The following is a 16,412-nucleotide window of genomic DNA, read 5'->3' on the forward strand; positions in this document are numbered from 1 at the left end:
TCGTTCTCCACATCGTTGGGGTCCGCGGCGTAGACTCGTTTGACGGTCTCTTTTCCTTTCACACCGGAGACGGATGCTGCTTGGTTGGCTGGTTTGGGTTGAGATGATGATTCGGTCAACTCATTAACTGCTGCAACCAGAATATCAACATTTGTCGAGTTCACCACTCTTCTCTGCTCACGCTGCACCGGTATTTTGGGTAGGGTCCATACACTTTCTCTGGTGAAGACGTTGAAGTAGTAAGCTCTCTCCGCAGTCGCACTGAAACCTTTACGCCACCCATTTTTAACGTGATCGTGTGTAAGTTGCTTTACACAGTCAAATGGTCCAGCATCTACCAGAGACGTTGGGGCGGTAGGTGGTTCTTGTGAGGAAGATGAATCCTCAAAGAAAGGTAGTGTAATGTTAGACTGTCCAGCCATCGTGCACAATACAGCAGAAGTTAAGTTGTGGGAGCTCAGATGTCTTCTTTCTATCACCAGCGATATGGAATGGTGATTGAACATAAAAACATACCTTTTATTCCCCGCCAGTCCAAGCGATAACATGATTGACCAATCAGCGCACAGAGTCAATCTTACGCAATGTCTTGACGAAACTTGTCCGTGACGTGACACGGGCGACTTCATTCATCACATTGTAAACATGTCTTTTGTTTGTCCCAACCTACCCGGGCCTGCCGGGTGAGGTTGAATTGTGGGTACGGTGTAAATGGATGATTCTACCTTTTGATTTGATAGGTGGCTCCTAAAGGAGCCCGCTTCTTCGAAAGTAGAAACGTTTAGTTTATGATGTCCAACAGAACCAGTAGAGGGGTCACTGGATCCATGGCATGTATCGTCGTGGCCAACATCACCATACCTTGCTGCATTTCCAAGTCTCCTTCGGTTTACCTAAACGTGGGAAAGTTATCTTATGAAAGACGATTCGTTTTAGATTTATTTGTTTGTCATTTGATTCGTTGTGTGGTCATGACTTTCCCTCACTTCGTGGTGACTTTATACATGGTCACCTTACGTTCCTTCCAAAAAAGTATCCTCAGCAATAACGGCTTCAGATCCTTTTGTTCCTCGTTTCCATTCATCGTACGCTGTCCCGTGCACCCCCGTACGCATGTGATCACTCAAACGAAAACACCCATTACACCGCGCGCTAACCTCACGGGGAAGCTATTACTCCACTCCACTCGACTTCACCTCGGTGGAGGATGGTGAGGATACTTTTGTTCCTCGTTTCCATTCATCGTACGCTGTCCCGTGCACACCCGTACGTATGTGATCACTCAAGCGAAAACACCCATTACACCGCGCGCTTACCTCACGGTAAGCTATTACTCCACTCCACTTGGCTTCACCTCGATGGAGGATGGAACCATCCTCCACCGAACAGGGAGGGAGGGTGGAGGATGGTTCCATCCTCCACCCTCCACCACCAACCTCCACGATCCTCCACCACATTCGGGTGCATTTTACTCTCTCTATACTACTGTCATTGCTTTCTGCTACTAGAGCTTCTTCCATTTTTTATGGCCACAGATCTTTTTCTAACGCCGCACCGTTTCTTTGGAATAGTCTTCCTGTGCATATTCGCCAAGCTAATACTTTACAATGTTTTAAGTCCTTGTTGAAAACTCATTTGTTTAAAGCTTCTTTTTTTGTAATTTGCTATTTGTATCTTGTATCTTTCTCTAATTGTTTATTTTGTTGTTTCTTTAATGTGCTTAGAGGCTTTTGCATTAGGCGCTTTACAAATGTCTTATTATTATTATTATTATTAATTGTACACAGTGAACCTCGTATAGAGGAGCCAGGGGGAGGAAAGCCAGGTCGGGTAAGGTCTGATGGGAAAGCACATGATGAAGGAGTGCATGATGCAGGGGATTCAGCACATGAGCCTCAGGAAGATAATAACAAGGAGCCTTATGAAGGGGAGTCCAATAAAGAGGAATCAGAGCAAGAGGTATCAGATATGAATAAGTCTGCAGGACAGGTACCTCATGAAGATGATGGTGATGATGATGAGTTTTATGAAGGGGAGTCCAATGAAGAGGAATCAGATGAAGAGGTATCTGATATGAAGAAGTCTGCAGGACAGGTTCCTCATGAAGACGATGGTGATGATGATGAGTCTTATGAATGTGATACTGAAATGGAGATTGATGAAGGAGAGTCTCCTGCAGGGGAGTCTGATGATGACTATGCAATCCCGTCCGAAGAAAGTCTGTCAAGTGATCATTTAAGTGACACTGAAGCCACTGAGAATGGAGAGAAAATACAGATAAACAAAAAGGATAGAGTGGAGGAAAATGAGGAAGAACAGGAGGAGAAAATTCAAGAAAATGAGATCCTCAGAGATAGCAATACACCATCTATTTACCTAAGGAAGGTATTAAGCTCAGAAACCACTAAAGCTCACCTCCAATCTTGAATCTTTTGGCGTTCTTCTTCCACCTCGTTGGGGTCCGCGGCGTAGACTCGTTTGACGTTGTCTTTTCCTTTCACAAGATGCTGCTTGGTCGGCTGGTTTGGGTTGAGATGATGATTCGGTCAACTCATTAACTGCTGCAACCAGAATATCAACATTTGTCGAGTTCACCACTCTTCTCTGCTCACGCTGCACCGGTATTTTGGGTAGGGTCCATACACTTTCTCTGGTGAAGACGTTGAAGTAGTAAGCTCTCTCCGCAGTCGCACTGAAACCTTTACGCCACCCATTTTTAACGTGATCGTGTGTAAGTTGCTTTACACAGTCAAATGGTCCAGCATCTACCAGAGACGTTGGGGCGGTAGGTGGTTCTTGTGAGGAAGATGAATCCTCAAAGAAAGGTAGTGTAATGTTAGACTGTCCAGCCATCGTGCACAATACAGCAGAAGTTAAGTTGTGGGAGCTCAGATGTCTTCTTTCTATCACCAGCGATATGGAATGGTGATTGAACATAAAAACATACCTTTTATTCCCCGCCAGTCCAAGCGATAACATGATTGACCAATCAGCGCACAGAGTCAATCTTACGCAATGTCTTGACGAAACTTGTCCGTGACGTGACACGGGCGACTTCATTCATCACATTGTAAACATGTCTTTTGTTTGTCCCAACCTACCCGGGCCTGCCGGGTGAGGTTGAATTGTGGGTACGGTGTAAATGGATGATTCTACCTTTTGATTTGATAGGTGGCTCCTAAAGGAGCCCGCTTCTACGAAAGTAGAAACGTTTAGTTTATGATGTCCAACAGAACCAGTAGAGGGGTCACTGGATCCATGGCATGTATCGTCGTGGCCAACATCACCATACCTTGCTGCATTTCCAAGTCTCCTTCGGTTTACCTAAACGTGGGAAAGTTATCTTATGAAAGACGATTCGTTTTAGATTTATTTGTTTGTCATTTGATTCGTTGTGTGGTCATGACTTTCCCTCACTTCGTGGTGACTTTATACATGGTCACCTTACGTTCCTTCCAAAAAAGTATCCTCAGCAATAACGGCTTCAGATCCTTTTGTTCCTCGTTTCCATTCATCGTACGCTGTCCCGTGCACCCCCGTACGCATGTGATCACTCAAACGAAAACACCCATTACACCGCGCGCTAACCTCACGGGGAAGTTATTACTCCACTCCACTCGACTTCACCTCGGTGGAGGATGGTGAGGATACTTTTGTTCCTCGTTTCCATTCATCGTACGCTGTCCCGTGCACACCCGTACGTATGTGATCACTCAAGCGAAAACACCCATTACACCGCGCGCTTACCTCACGGTAAGCTATTACTCCACTCCACTTGGCTTCACCTCGATGGAGGATGGAACCATCCTCCACCGAACAGGGAGGGAGGGTGGAGGATGGTTCCATCCTCCACCCTCCACCACCAACCTCCACGATCCTCCACCACATTCGGGTGCATTTTACTCTCTCTATACTACTGTCATTGCTTTCTGCTACTAGAGCTTCTTCCATTTTTTATGGCCACAGATCTTTTTCTAACGCCGCACCGTTTCTTTGGAATAGTCTTCCTGTGCATATTCGCCAAGCTAATACTTTACAATGTTTTAAGTCCTTGTTGAAAACTCATTTGTTTAAAGCTTCTTTTTTTGTAATTTGCTATTTGTATCTTGTATCTTTCTCTAATTGTTTATTTTGTTGTTTCTTTAATGTGCTTAGAGGCTTTTGCATTAGGCGCTTTACAAATGTCTTATTATTATTATTATTATTAATTGTACACAGTGAACCTCGTATAGAGGAGCCAGGGGGAGGAAAGCCAGGTCGGGTAAGGTCTGATGGGAAAGCACATGATGAAGGAGTGCATGATGCAGGGGATTCAGCACATGAGCCTCAGGAAGATAATAACAAGGAGCCTTATGAAGGGGAGTCCAATAAAGAGGAATCAGAGCAAGAGGTATCAGATATGAATAAGTCTGCAGGACAGGTACCTCATGAAGATGATGGTGATGATGATGAGTTTTATGAAGGGGAGTCCAATGAAGAGGAATCAGATGAAGAGGTATCTGATATGAAGAAGTCTGCAGGACAGGTTCCTCATGAAGACGATGGTGATGATGATGAGTCTTATGAATGTGATACTGAAATGGAGATTGATGAAGGAGAGTCTCCTGCAGGGGAGTCTGATGATGACTATGCAATCCCGTCCGAAGAAAGTCTGTCAAGTGATCATTTAAGTGACACTGAAGCCACTGAGAATGGAGAGAAAATACAGATAAACAAAAAGGATAGAGTGGAGGAAAATGAGGAAGAACAGGAGGAGAAAATTCAAGAAAATGAGATCCTCAGAGATAGCAATACACCATCTATTTACCTAAGGAAGGTATTAAGCTCAGAAACCACTAAAGCTGGCAAGCAAAAGAAGCGGGTCGTGTACAGAATACATATCATGCGTGCTACTTCTGTGGAAAGCTTGTTCAACATATTCCAAGTCACACAAAAGCTAAATATCACCATGAAGAAGAAGTCAAAGAAATTGTTCGAAAGAGCAGCAAGAAAGGCAAGGATTCCCACCCTGATGTAGCACCACTCAATGAAATGTTACGAGCAAAGGGAGACCACAGTCATAACTTAAAGGTTATCAAGGAGAATTGATCATTTTCCGAAGACCAACGAAGATCTTTAAATATGAACAATATGGACCATGTCCAAAATGTTTGGATTGGATGCTTCCAAAACATCATCCTGGCCACGTGTTACAGAAACACAAGTCTCACATTCCCAGAAAGCGTGAACTTCTATTTCAGAACAATTTACTTTCTAATAAGGTCGAATCAACAGCATCAGCTCTCCTGAGGAATGAAGTTTTCAGTGTCATGACGCCAGATAAAGTGACTGAGGTTGCCCAAAAGGATCGTCCAATTGTGGCATTGGGGGAATCTTGGCTCAGACGGAATATTGACAATGAACTTAAAAGAAAGTACTATGCATCTCAACATATGAGACATTGTGCTAAATTGCTTCTTCATGCACACAAGATAGATAATCAGGAAGACAAACCCAGTGGAAACAGTGAAGAGCTGTGGGAATACATCAGACCGGCCTATATGGACACAATTGTCCAAGCAGCTTTGGATACAGCTGTTCGTAACATGGACGATGAGGAGGACTTGAAAAGTCCATCGAATGCCATAAAGATCAAGTATGACTTACTTCGGCTTACAAATATTAAAATAGTCATATCCTTAAGGGAGTTTGATCAAGATAGAGGAAACAAGATGTGGAAAGAGGCAAACGAGGAAGCAGAAGGTTTTCTAATAGCTGTCAAAGTAGAGTGGTCAGAAAAAGTGACAAGGTTGGCAAGAAAACAGCTTAATGAGAGGAAGTTAAATAAAGTCACTGAGCTGCCAAACCCCAAAGATATTGAACAGCTCTCCAAGCACCTGAGGGAAGAACTGACAGCCGATGATGTGTATGAAGGAAAGCCGTTTTGGGCAACGTATCGAAGAGTCATTCAGCTTACCCAGACAAGGCTGCTGACATACAACAAGAGGAGATCTGGCGAATTAGAAGCTATTCAGTAAGAATATTCATTTGTATTTTAAATCTTCAAACAATAACGAAAAGAGCTTGTCATGAAGATGTGCCCTCCCATACCCCTTTCTATTGCTAGCTGAAGATGAGTTAGACTCTCAGCTCCTTATGTGAAGCCATTTTATTATTGTTTTTCTGTGAGGTTGCAGTAGTCCACAATGTCTTGTTTTGATTAGAGCTTGTTGAGGCATACCTGTGTGCATGTATCTGGTACCCTCATCATGTCAATTATGGTTTTTTTAGGGGGTCGTAACTATTAATGCAAACTGAAGCACATGTACATACATGTAACATGTAAATGGTTCAGATTGTGATTAAACAAGTTGTGTACTTTTTACATGTTTATTTCAGCTTGAAGGGTTACACAAAGAAGAAACGAATGGCAGAGATAGATAGTACCCTTATGGGACAACTCTCCGAGACAGAGAAGTTTCTCTTTGAGTCGCAAGACTTGATAGAGACTAGAGGAAAGGTAGGAAGATTATATTGGTTGGGAAGGATAGTTGACAAAATTTAAAATTTCAGCCAGTTTTACTAACAACAGAAAGTTCAGTATAAACAGTTCACACTTTATTAATATTTAAAGAACAGTAAATCTAGAGATTTGATAGATCACATGGAGGAAATAAAAGACTAGGTCGCTTTCTCATGTGACACTGCTGCATGTGACAATCTGGCTGAATGGGACAAGCTTATAACATTACAGGGTTCTGCTCCTGAACACTTGACATCTGTCATGCAAAAATAGTGTATCTGGGGTTTACTCTCCCCTTATACAAACAAATCATTGTGTAATAAACTGTTTAAGAAAATTGTAAAATTAAGAAATACTGCAGCAATCTTTAATTTCTGAGTTACAATCAATGCACTAAATTTGTTGGCCGTTTACGACTTGTTAATGTTTGTACCATGCGTTGCATTTTTGTGTTTTGTTTGCATAGAGAGGACGAAGTGTACCTGTAGTAATTCCTCGTGATTGTCAGCGAGCTATGGCATACCTCTCAAGCAGCAAAATTCGGCAAGAAGTTGGTGTGCCATCAACTAACAAATACCTGTTCCCAAACCTAGGTATTTATGATGTTTATATGTTTGTTTCTTTGTTGGGGGTGTTTGTTTGTGATTTCTTGTTGGTTGTTTTGGGGGTTTTGTTTTGGTTTTGTTTTTTGCGGGGGTTTCAATTTGTTCTTCTTCTTTTGTTTGGTGGGGGGGGGGGGGTGTTAGTGAACTTAAGGGCTGTACCCCCCCCCCCCCCCCCCCCCCCCCACCAAACAAAAGGAGAAGAACAAAAATTGAATAATGTACTTGCCTTTTGTTTACAAAACTGCTGCCTGTCATGTTTTCTGTGTACCATTGTGTGCTTGTTTCTGTGTTCAAAAAATGTGCGAGAATCTATTTAGTGGCATTTCCTACGTGTTTGCTGTACAAGCTTATACCCTGGTCCAACTTTTGCCCAAATATGGTGCACAGGCATCCCAGGCCAAAATATCCTGTTTTGGTTTTAATAGTTCGATAGAACGTTTTTGTCTGTAAATTCTTCACCGTTTGAAAATCCCAGGTAACATTGACAGTATATAAATATTGCAAGATTTCCTTGAATTAATCAAGGCTATCCATATCAAAGGTGTGCCAACATCATTGGTCTCACTGGTACAGTTCAAAATTTCTAATACATGTTGGGCCTAGTTAATAAATGCTTTATATATTTCAGGGAATTCAGTGATACGTGCTTACGAGTCCCTTCAGAACATTTGTGAGGAATGCAACCTGGAGGCACCAGAGAGGATAACGAGTACAAAGATGAGGAAGTTTATGGCGACTCTAACTCAAGCAATGGACCTCTCCACAACTCAACTCGACTGGGTATGCAGGCACCTTGGACACACAAAGCAAGTACATCTAGAAAACTACTGGCAAATGAGCCCTTTTCTAGAGCGTGTTCAGGTTGGCAAACTTCTACTGATGCAAGACCTTAATGTACATGGCAACTATGTAGGCAAGCAACTGAAAGATGTAGATTTTACAGAAATCATTGCTCGTCAATCATTAACAACAGTGGGAAGGGTTCCAGACAATCATCAAAACAATGATGAAGATGAGTTCATGAATGCCAATGAAGAGTGTCAAATTCCCCGAAAGAAACAAAAATCGATGATTGGTCAAAAACCATGGTCAGCCAAAGAAGAAGCTGAGCTTCACAGATACCTTGCATCCAACTTTCATACGAAAGTAACACCAGGAAAGTCTGAGTGTGAAAGAGCTATTAATATCAGCAGGCAATGTAAAGGGGAACTTTGCAATCGGCACTGGCATAAGATTGTAAAAAAAGTGTCAAGTATGTTGATGAAGTTGAAATCATATGTGGACTAAATATTGCAAGTCTGATATATTCTTAGTGTTTGTTAAAACAAAGAGAAAGATATTAACCAAACCTCCCCGTATTCTGTGTACTAAAGCATTTCTATCATGCTGTTGAAGACAATACTTTGCAGAAAGAATCGGCTGCACTAAATGTTCAGATGTTAAAATATCTTCAAGCATTTTGAATCATGGATTATGATTGTTTGATCCATGGAAACAACAGAGTGATATGCAATAATTGGATGCATTTGAGTGCATTGCCGCAGAATGTAATCATGAGGGGAAATTTGAATCACCAGCAGTTGTCTATTTCAAACCAATTTGGTTATAAGTTCCATTTTACACACAAGTGTTTTTGGTGTTTTCAGATTAAAGCTAATGAAGACTTTCGACTGGTTAGATTGTTTTTGATGCTGTTGTGTTGTTGAAGATTGTACTTGAAATGTTACACCATGAAAAAGTGTTGTCCCTTTGACATGGTTGAGACCTTTGACTTTCTTGTGTTAGTAAACTGTTCACCTTGACAATGTTGTCAAGAAAAGTCTACGGCTTAGATTTTAAGGGGATTGGGTTACAAATTGTGAGAATAGCTTTAGTGGAGACTTCAGTGCCCAATTTCATAGAAATACTCCAGCAGAAAATATTGCTGAACAATTTATGTTGAGCAGAAATGAGCAGGATACCACTCGCAAATGGAACATGTATATTATATGGTAAATGTATTTTTTTTGTAACCTTATTCTGGTATAAAGCATAATTTTGCTGTGCTGAGCTACCATTTGTGAAGAAGCAGCTCTATGAAACTGGGCCAGGTCACACCTTTTGATTAGTGTACTTCCCATTATGGATTCTTATGTCTTTTTTCTGTTGAATGATGCATGCACCTGAATCTTGCACAACAATAATGTTGTGTTTTTGTTGCACAAAAACAAAACTGTCTGGTCAAAACATTGGGACAAGGTTTTCAGTAATCTGTGTTTAATGTGCTTGTACACAAAATGTGCATTTTCACATTGCAATGTGAAAAAAATTTACTTCGCTCATTGGGATCTCATTTAAATAACAGCTACTTTTTAAAATTCCTGATTAAAGTTGCATCCTCTTAAGGTGATCCCCTGGCTGTCGCTTTCAAGGTTGTATCGTAGACTTGGGTGTGATCCCTGGCTATACGGCAGCTAAAAAGGTTGTGTGGTTTCTGACAAGTAGGGATACCGCCAACATAGGGCTACAATCCCGGCCATATCTCGTTTGGCCCCCCTGCCCCCTTTCAATGTTGGTTCCATTTGCCGACTGTCTTCCGAATTACAGAATTACAATCAACATTGAGCGGGGGCGGGGGGTGCAAATACCTTGAATGTGAATGTGAATGGGAAGTGCACAGGGAACTGTTGTATCAGGAAAGGGTGGCCCAAGCATTTTGGCCGGGATTGTCTGAGTGATTTTTTGAAATTTTTGAACATGCAAAGAACGCTTCGAAAAGATAATGAATGTCCAAACAAAGTGAATTTCTATTTTTAAAAGTGATTATTTTATGGGGGTAGTGGTGTTTAGGGTTTTTTTTTTTTGGGGGGGGGTGGGGGTGGGGGGGGTGGGGGCGGGTGAGGGACTGGCAGAGAGTGTTTATTGCTGGGTCAATGGGGGTAGTGGTGTTTTGGGAAGGGAAGGGTCGTCCATCTTGACCAAATCAGATGTTAAGACGAAAGACACATTCAAAAAAGCAACCACATGTACACTATGTCTTAAGTCAAACCTTATTGGTCATACAGAGAGTGCATTGTGTTATTAGTAAACTTGAATACCCCCTGTATGGCGGTAAGCAACTCGTACGAGCATCATTGTGTGACGCGAAATTTTATTACCCTCTCTTTGGCGCTAAGCAAACGATTTTACGACTGCTTTTCTCACACGTCATATTCATGCTCGCTGAAATGGACTCCTTGACATGACTTTGCTTTACTCGCTTTCACAAATAAAACATAACTTTATTCATGGGTTACACCTAAATTAATTATGTAACTTGGCTTGCATCTTTTGTTGTTCGGTATAAAGTCCATCAAATAATATAAATGAAGACATGTGTAACTCCCGAAATAGCCCGTCCAAAATCTGCATTGCCTTTTACTCTGAGGCGCGATGACGATCCCTACACGAGCGCCTTGCGCCTGCGCAGACAAATAATGCACCTGTCCAATTTAGTTGGTTGCGTTCATGTCTGACGGTTCACCACACGGTTAACCATAGCATTTTAACGGCTAACTTACCGGGAAATGTCTTTTTTCAACACGAAAATGCCATTACAGTCCACAAACAACATTTCCTTATTTACTTTACTACAGTGAACCGTGTAAACTTGGTTCAAGTCTGCAATCGTTTCTTCCAGTCAACTTGATAGCAAATACAGTATTGCCCCAAGTAGCGCCCTATTGTTACCTTGTCCCATGACAGCTAACCTATTGCGGGCGTATTTCGTGTCTCATAGAGAGGAAAAACAGCCACCTCAGACTTGAAATCAAGTCTATGGACGCTGAGCATCACTGTGCTTGAATTTGTATGCGACTCCATGGTGTAATAACTAAGAGATACGCTTAACAAAGCATAGTTGAAGCTAAAATGACTCCAGGATGGTGAAAGCAGAATTGTTTTCAATCTTATTTGTATCAGCTTACTCGCCATACAATTATTATTAATCGCTTATACCCATTCTTTCATTTTCCAAGTGCATTTGTTATACTACTATTTTACCATTTTCTTATTAATCCTGCCAACATAATACGGGCCTAATGCAGAGCTGCCAACTAGTACGGATTTTCCGTATTTCATACGGAAATCAAACAGGAATACGGATGTACGAATATGCATTTCAAAATACGTTTTTGGGGAAATCCGATCATACTTTGTTTTCTTTAAAATTTACGGAGAACCTATACACTGGCCTGCTATGCTGTGCATTTTTTTCAGATGCCCTCCATAAATTGTAATGCTGCGCGCGCTGAGTGTAAACCCTGAATTACTTTGCGCGACGCGCGCTAATGGTCCCCCGTAAAAACCGGGCGCTACACGCTGGCCATGCTTTGACCGTATGACGTGCGGTGCGTGCACATGCAATTGGATACGGGGTTACAATCGACACTCGTTTACTTATGTATTGTGAGCTTTAAATCGATTACGGCTACAATAATTTAAATCATGAAATTAATATTTACGCACAGATATTGTGTTTTTCTCACAGGCATTTGTTGCAAATTTTATTCGATGACACTTTCGTTAAAATGAGACCTCAGAGAATTATCGCCAGGAAGGGCATTATATTTATTGTTGAATTTCAACAGCTTACCCAGATCTAATTTTTTTAAAGGCCGAAACAATTACAAGAACTCCGGAATTAATACAATACTGTTTCCCAATTTTTAATTAAATAGTCAGGAGAGCAGCTTTACGCAAATATAAATAAATAAATAAATTATTAATTCTAAGGACGTATTGAAAAAGTCAAAGAAAATTATAACATTGAATGCACACTTTGAAATTACAAAATCCCCAATTTTGGAAGAAAAAACACACCCACCAAATAAAAGCAACATCACGTAACCACCTAAAAAACGACAGCCTGCCAACAATATTATTTCCCGCCTTCTCCGAGTTCCCATGTGCGTGATTCCATTTTTTCCCTGGATCCAGATTTTTATTGTACGGAATCCAGTCAACATGCAGGGAACCAGCGACGCACATGTGGCATTTCTCACTTTACAATCTGTGCAACAGAGATGGAGCCGAGAAAGGCCGTGTCCGAAACGACGACTTCGGCTACAGCTACGTCTAGATCAGCGCGTCTACCAGTGTTGAAGAATAGGCAGGCGCGCGCGATCTAGCCGTAGCTGTAGCCGAAGTCGCCGTTTCGAACTGCACCACGCCAGCTGGTAGCATGCCTAGTCTGGTTCTCTGACAACAGATCATTGATCTCCATTAAACTGACGAATCTTCGATAGTCTAGTCGGAGATTTTCGGGTCTGGGAACTAGACTAGTATCATGCTACATGCTCTGTGCACGTCGACCACATGCACACTAGCGGTTTCTGTAGGACAAGTTAGTACATACGAAAATACCACGATTGATTGAGCACTAAAATGGCTTCATTATCATCAACGTGCCAGGAAGAGTGCCAGGAAGCAAATGTTCAAAAAGGAATATTCTAAGAAGTGGTCATGCATTTCATCCTCCAGACAGGACGAGTACAGCGCGAGGTGTACACTTTGTTCATCTGACTTTTCCATTAGCCACGGAGGTGCGAATGACATTCAAATCCACGTGAAATCGAAGAAACACCAGTCTGCCGTAAGATCGTCAAAAAGTACTGGTAACATCGCCGAGTTCTTGCAGCCGAAAGACTTTTCAGTCATCAGAGCAGAGACTCTAATGACACAATTTTTAATAGAGCATAATCTGCCTTTTTCTGCTGCTGATCACTTGACTGACCTTGTGAAAGTGATGTTTCCAGACAGTTCTATAGCATCAAAGTTTGCTTCACGTCGGACTAAGACAACCGCCATTGCTAGAACTTTGGGCCAAGAAGCTAAAGGTGAGTTTAATATCAAAATATTATTGAGAGTATGAATCTATCTAACTTAGTGTTGACCTTTACGCATATTTGCTGGTTTTTTGTGGGTTTTTTTTTATATTTTTTTTTTTATAGGTCCTATTTTTTAAAATTGTCAACGTAGGTGGCATGTCGGGTATATGACCCATGTCATTTTTTTTCTCGAAACCAAAGTATACATGGTATAACCCCCCCCCCCCCGACATTTTATTTGGGAATTTATTTATTTATTTATAGATTTGTTTTTCTTTATTTGGGGGGGGGGGTCTAGGGATATTCTATGCTGCCTCCATGGTGCAACATACATTTAAGCACTGCTTTATTATGTTTTATCATTCTGTCAACAGCAGACATCCTGAGGAAAATACGCCAAGGGCCATTCTCCATGTCAACAGATGGCAGTTCTGATCGAGGTGCAGACAATCAGCTATATCCCATCGTTGTGCGTTACTATGATTCTGATGTATACAGAGTTGTGAGTTGCCTTCTTGAAATAGCTACAACAAAGGAAAGGTCAACTGGGAAGAACATCTTCCTACTGTTAGACAGTGTTTTGAAGGAGAACAATATCCCATGGCAGAATGTCATTTCCTTTTCAGCAGACAATGCAGCAGTGATGATAGGAGCAGTTAGTGGGGTGTCTTCCTTTGTGAAAAAAGAAAACCCAAGTGCCTTTATTCTTGGATGTCCTTGTCACCTCCTCCATCTCGCTGCAGAGAAAGGAGCTACCCAATTGCCATTCAAGCCTGTGGATCTTTTGATACCAATCTTCTATTACTTGGAGAAGTCCAGCAAGCGGCACAAAGCGTTTAAGGAAGTTCAAACCATTTGTAGTGTGGAGAATCATGCAATCCTGAAACATGTGTGTACGTTGGTTGTCGCTAGAGAGAGCTCTGGACAGATTGATTGAACAGTGGGTACCACTGGAAAAATATTTTCAGCAAGAAGCTCAGTCTGTCGGAGGAAAACGAAGGATGGAAGAGAGTGCCAAATTGCCAAAGAGACAGAAGGTTTATAGTAGCACTGCAACACACCAAGGCCCAGCAGTCACTGCTCACATATCTTCTACAAAGACCATTCCACCCTCTGCTGACAGTGGACAGGGCAAAACAAAAAAAAACTCTTCACATTCACAGACCTGTAGCACAGCTAGTGCTGCACCAAGACTGTTAATTGCAAGTTCAAAGACAAGTGTTAGAGGTCAAGTGGCACACAAGGCTGTGAAAACTGCTGCATCTACAGGATCATCAAAGAGCTCTGGAGGAACATTGGCTGTTAAGAAGACTACACCAGGTCTGCTCAGTAGAAAGACGGTCACTTCACTCTCTATGACAGAAGGCACCACTTCAAAGAAGTCACACAAATCATCAGAAGCTAAACATGTTAGTACATGTACTTCCAAGTCAGTGCAGAGAAACAGTGGTACAGCAGGCAGTTCAGCAAGTGCATCTTTGAGTAAAGCTGCTGGAATTCATGCCAAACTCAATAACGATTACAATAAGCTGTACTGTATCTTTCTCCTGCAAACAATTCCTCTGTTCAACAAACTGAACTTGGAGCTTCAAGAAGACGCACCTAAAGTACACCTCCTTCATGAGAAGTTGCAATACTTCCTACGTGACATCTTGCTTCGCTTTGTCAAACCAGCAGTGATTGTTAGTACTTCATCACTCAAGTTATGTGACTACAAGGAGAGATGCAATCAAAAAGCAGATGAAGATATCATTGTTGGGAAGAATGTAAGGGACTTTCTTGCAGCAGCACAGTTCTCATCCAAGGAAAGGGATGAATTCCACACATCTGTGAGAGAGTATTATGTTGCTGTCTGTAACTATGTAATCAGTAAGTTTCCCCTGGATGATGAAGTGCTTCTGCATGCAAGAGTTGCTAATCCAAATAACAGAATGGAAGTTACATATTCATCACTCTCCTTTTTTGTTAAGAGATTCAAGTTCATGGAAGAAGCACTGGATGAACTTGAAGTGGAGTTTGCACAGTTTCAGATTGATAAACTTGAAAATGTGTCTCTAGATAAAAGATCAGATGAAGCATGGGTGGATATCGCTGGTATAAGAGACAAGTCAACTGGCCAGCTCAAGTATGTCCATCTCCCAAAGGTCATGCTGGCAATAACTCTCATTGCCCCACAGCAATGCAGATGATGAGAGGATTTTCAGTCTGGTGAGAATTTCGTCCAAGCCTCAGTACTCAGACACTCTCAGACTTCCTTACGCAGAAAATACAAAGTCAGTCCAAAAAGATATTGTGCCACCAGATGCAGTTCCCCGACAATCTCCTTCAAAACTGCAAAAAGGCAGCTGCAGTCTACAACAGGCAGTAAATCTTGTAGGTTTGAATTGTGAGGCCATTAGCTGTGATTATACGATAAGAATAGCATGCGTAAAGGTAGCTAAAGTACCAAAGGGTAGTCAAATGGTGTCGCGCAGAAAAATACTTATTTCATTGGCAGAATACTGATTTTTAGGCTTCAGAATACTTATTTTTCTCAATTTAAGGTTGGCAGCTCTGCTAATGGTGCAACCCCCCCGTCCCCCCCCCCTTCTCAAAAGACAGTTAAAATACAAAAGTTGCCTGTTTGTGTACTTTTGTGTTAACACGCTGTACTCGGCAATAAATAATAATTTATGTTAATGCACAATACAGTTAGCCACCTTCCCCAACCCTACAAAACATCATTACTGATTTGCTAGTGATTTAGACTTTTTCCCGCAACCAAACATAATTGCAAATATCTTGAATGTGAATGTGAATGGGAAGTGCACAGGGAACTGTTGTATCAGGAAAGGGTGGCCCAAGCATTTTGGCCGGGATTGTAGATAGCTCAGTTGGTAGACCAGATGTCAGTGGTTCAAATCCAGCTCTACAATTTACAATTTACCCGGACAGTTTCCCTTGTGGTTTAGAACTTGAATTTTTGCTTTTATATTGAATTTAAGTTTGTTAAATTATTTGTAAAGAAAATAATGTAAACAAATGCAGGGACACTTTGTTTTCCAGTGTATGGTAATCGACCAATTCTGCAAGTATTGGTAGATTCCAATCATCCATATCGTTTATTAATTATTGCGAATCTAACTCGAACAATATTTTTATTGGGGTCACTCAAACTTCAGTAAAATGTAGTTGACAGAATTGAATGAATGAACTTTGAAATTCTACATCGTAACCATCATCAATATAATTTATTAATTATTGCGAATCTAACTCGAACAATATTTTTATTGGGGTCACTTAAACTTCATTAATATGTTGTTGACAGAATTGAATGAATGAACTTTGAAATTCTACATCGTAGCCATAATTTATTAATTAGGCCAAATAAAAAAAGTGTTCTGTTTCCGATTACATGCCATTTCTAAATAGGGTCGGTAGATTGGAACGTTGTTTTTTGCCCTTTTTTGTTTATTCGTA

The 16,412-nt window shown here is 41.3% G+C and overlaps 1 protein-coding gene across 1 annotated transcript; it reads left to right on the forward strand.

Annotated features, from left to right (window-relative positions):
* The first annotated feature begins 645 nt into the window (after positions 1–645).
* Positions 646–5,017, forward strand: LOC117299217 (uncharacterized protein DDB_G0290685-like). Its single transcript, XM_033782675.1, has 4 exons — positions 646–683; positions 1,788–2,385; positions 2,750–2,925; positions 4,219–5,017. The coding sequence occupies exons 1-4, from the start codon at positions 646–648 to the stop codon at positions 5,015–5,017; spliced, it is 1,611 nt and encodes a 536-aa protein (XP_033638566.1).
* The last annotated feature ends 11,395 nt before the right edge of the window (positions 5,018–16,412 follow it).

The sequence above is a fragment of the Asterias rubens genome, chromosome 14 (assembly GCF_902459465.1).
Source record: "Asterias rubens chromosome 14, eAstRub1.3, whole genome shotgun sequence".
In the NCBI taxonomy this organism is placed as follows: domain Eukaryota; kingdom Metazoa; phylum Echinodermata; class Asteroidea; order Forcipulatida; family Asteriidae; genus Asterias; species Asterias rubens.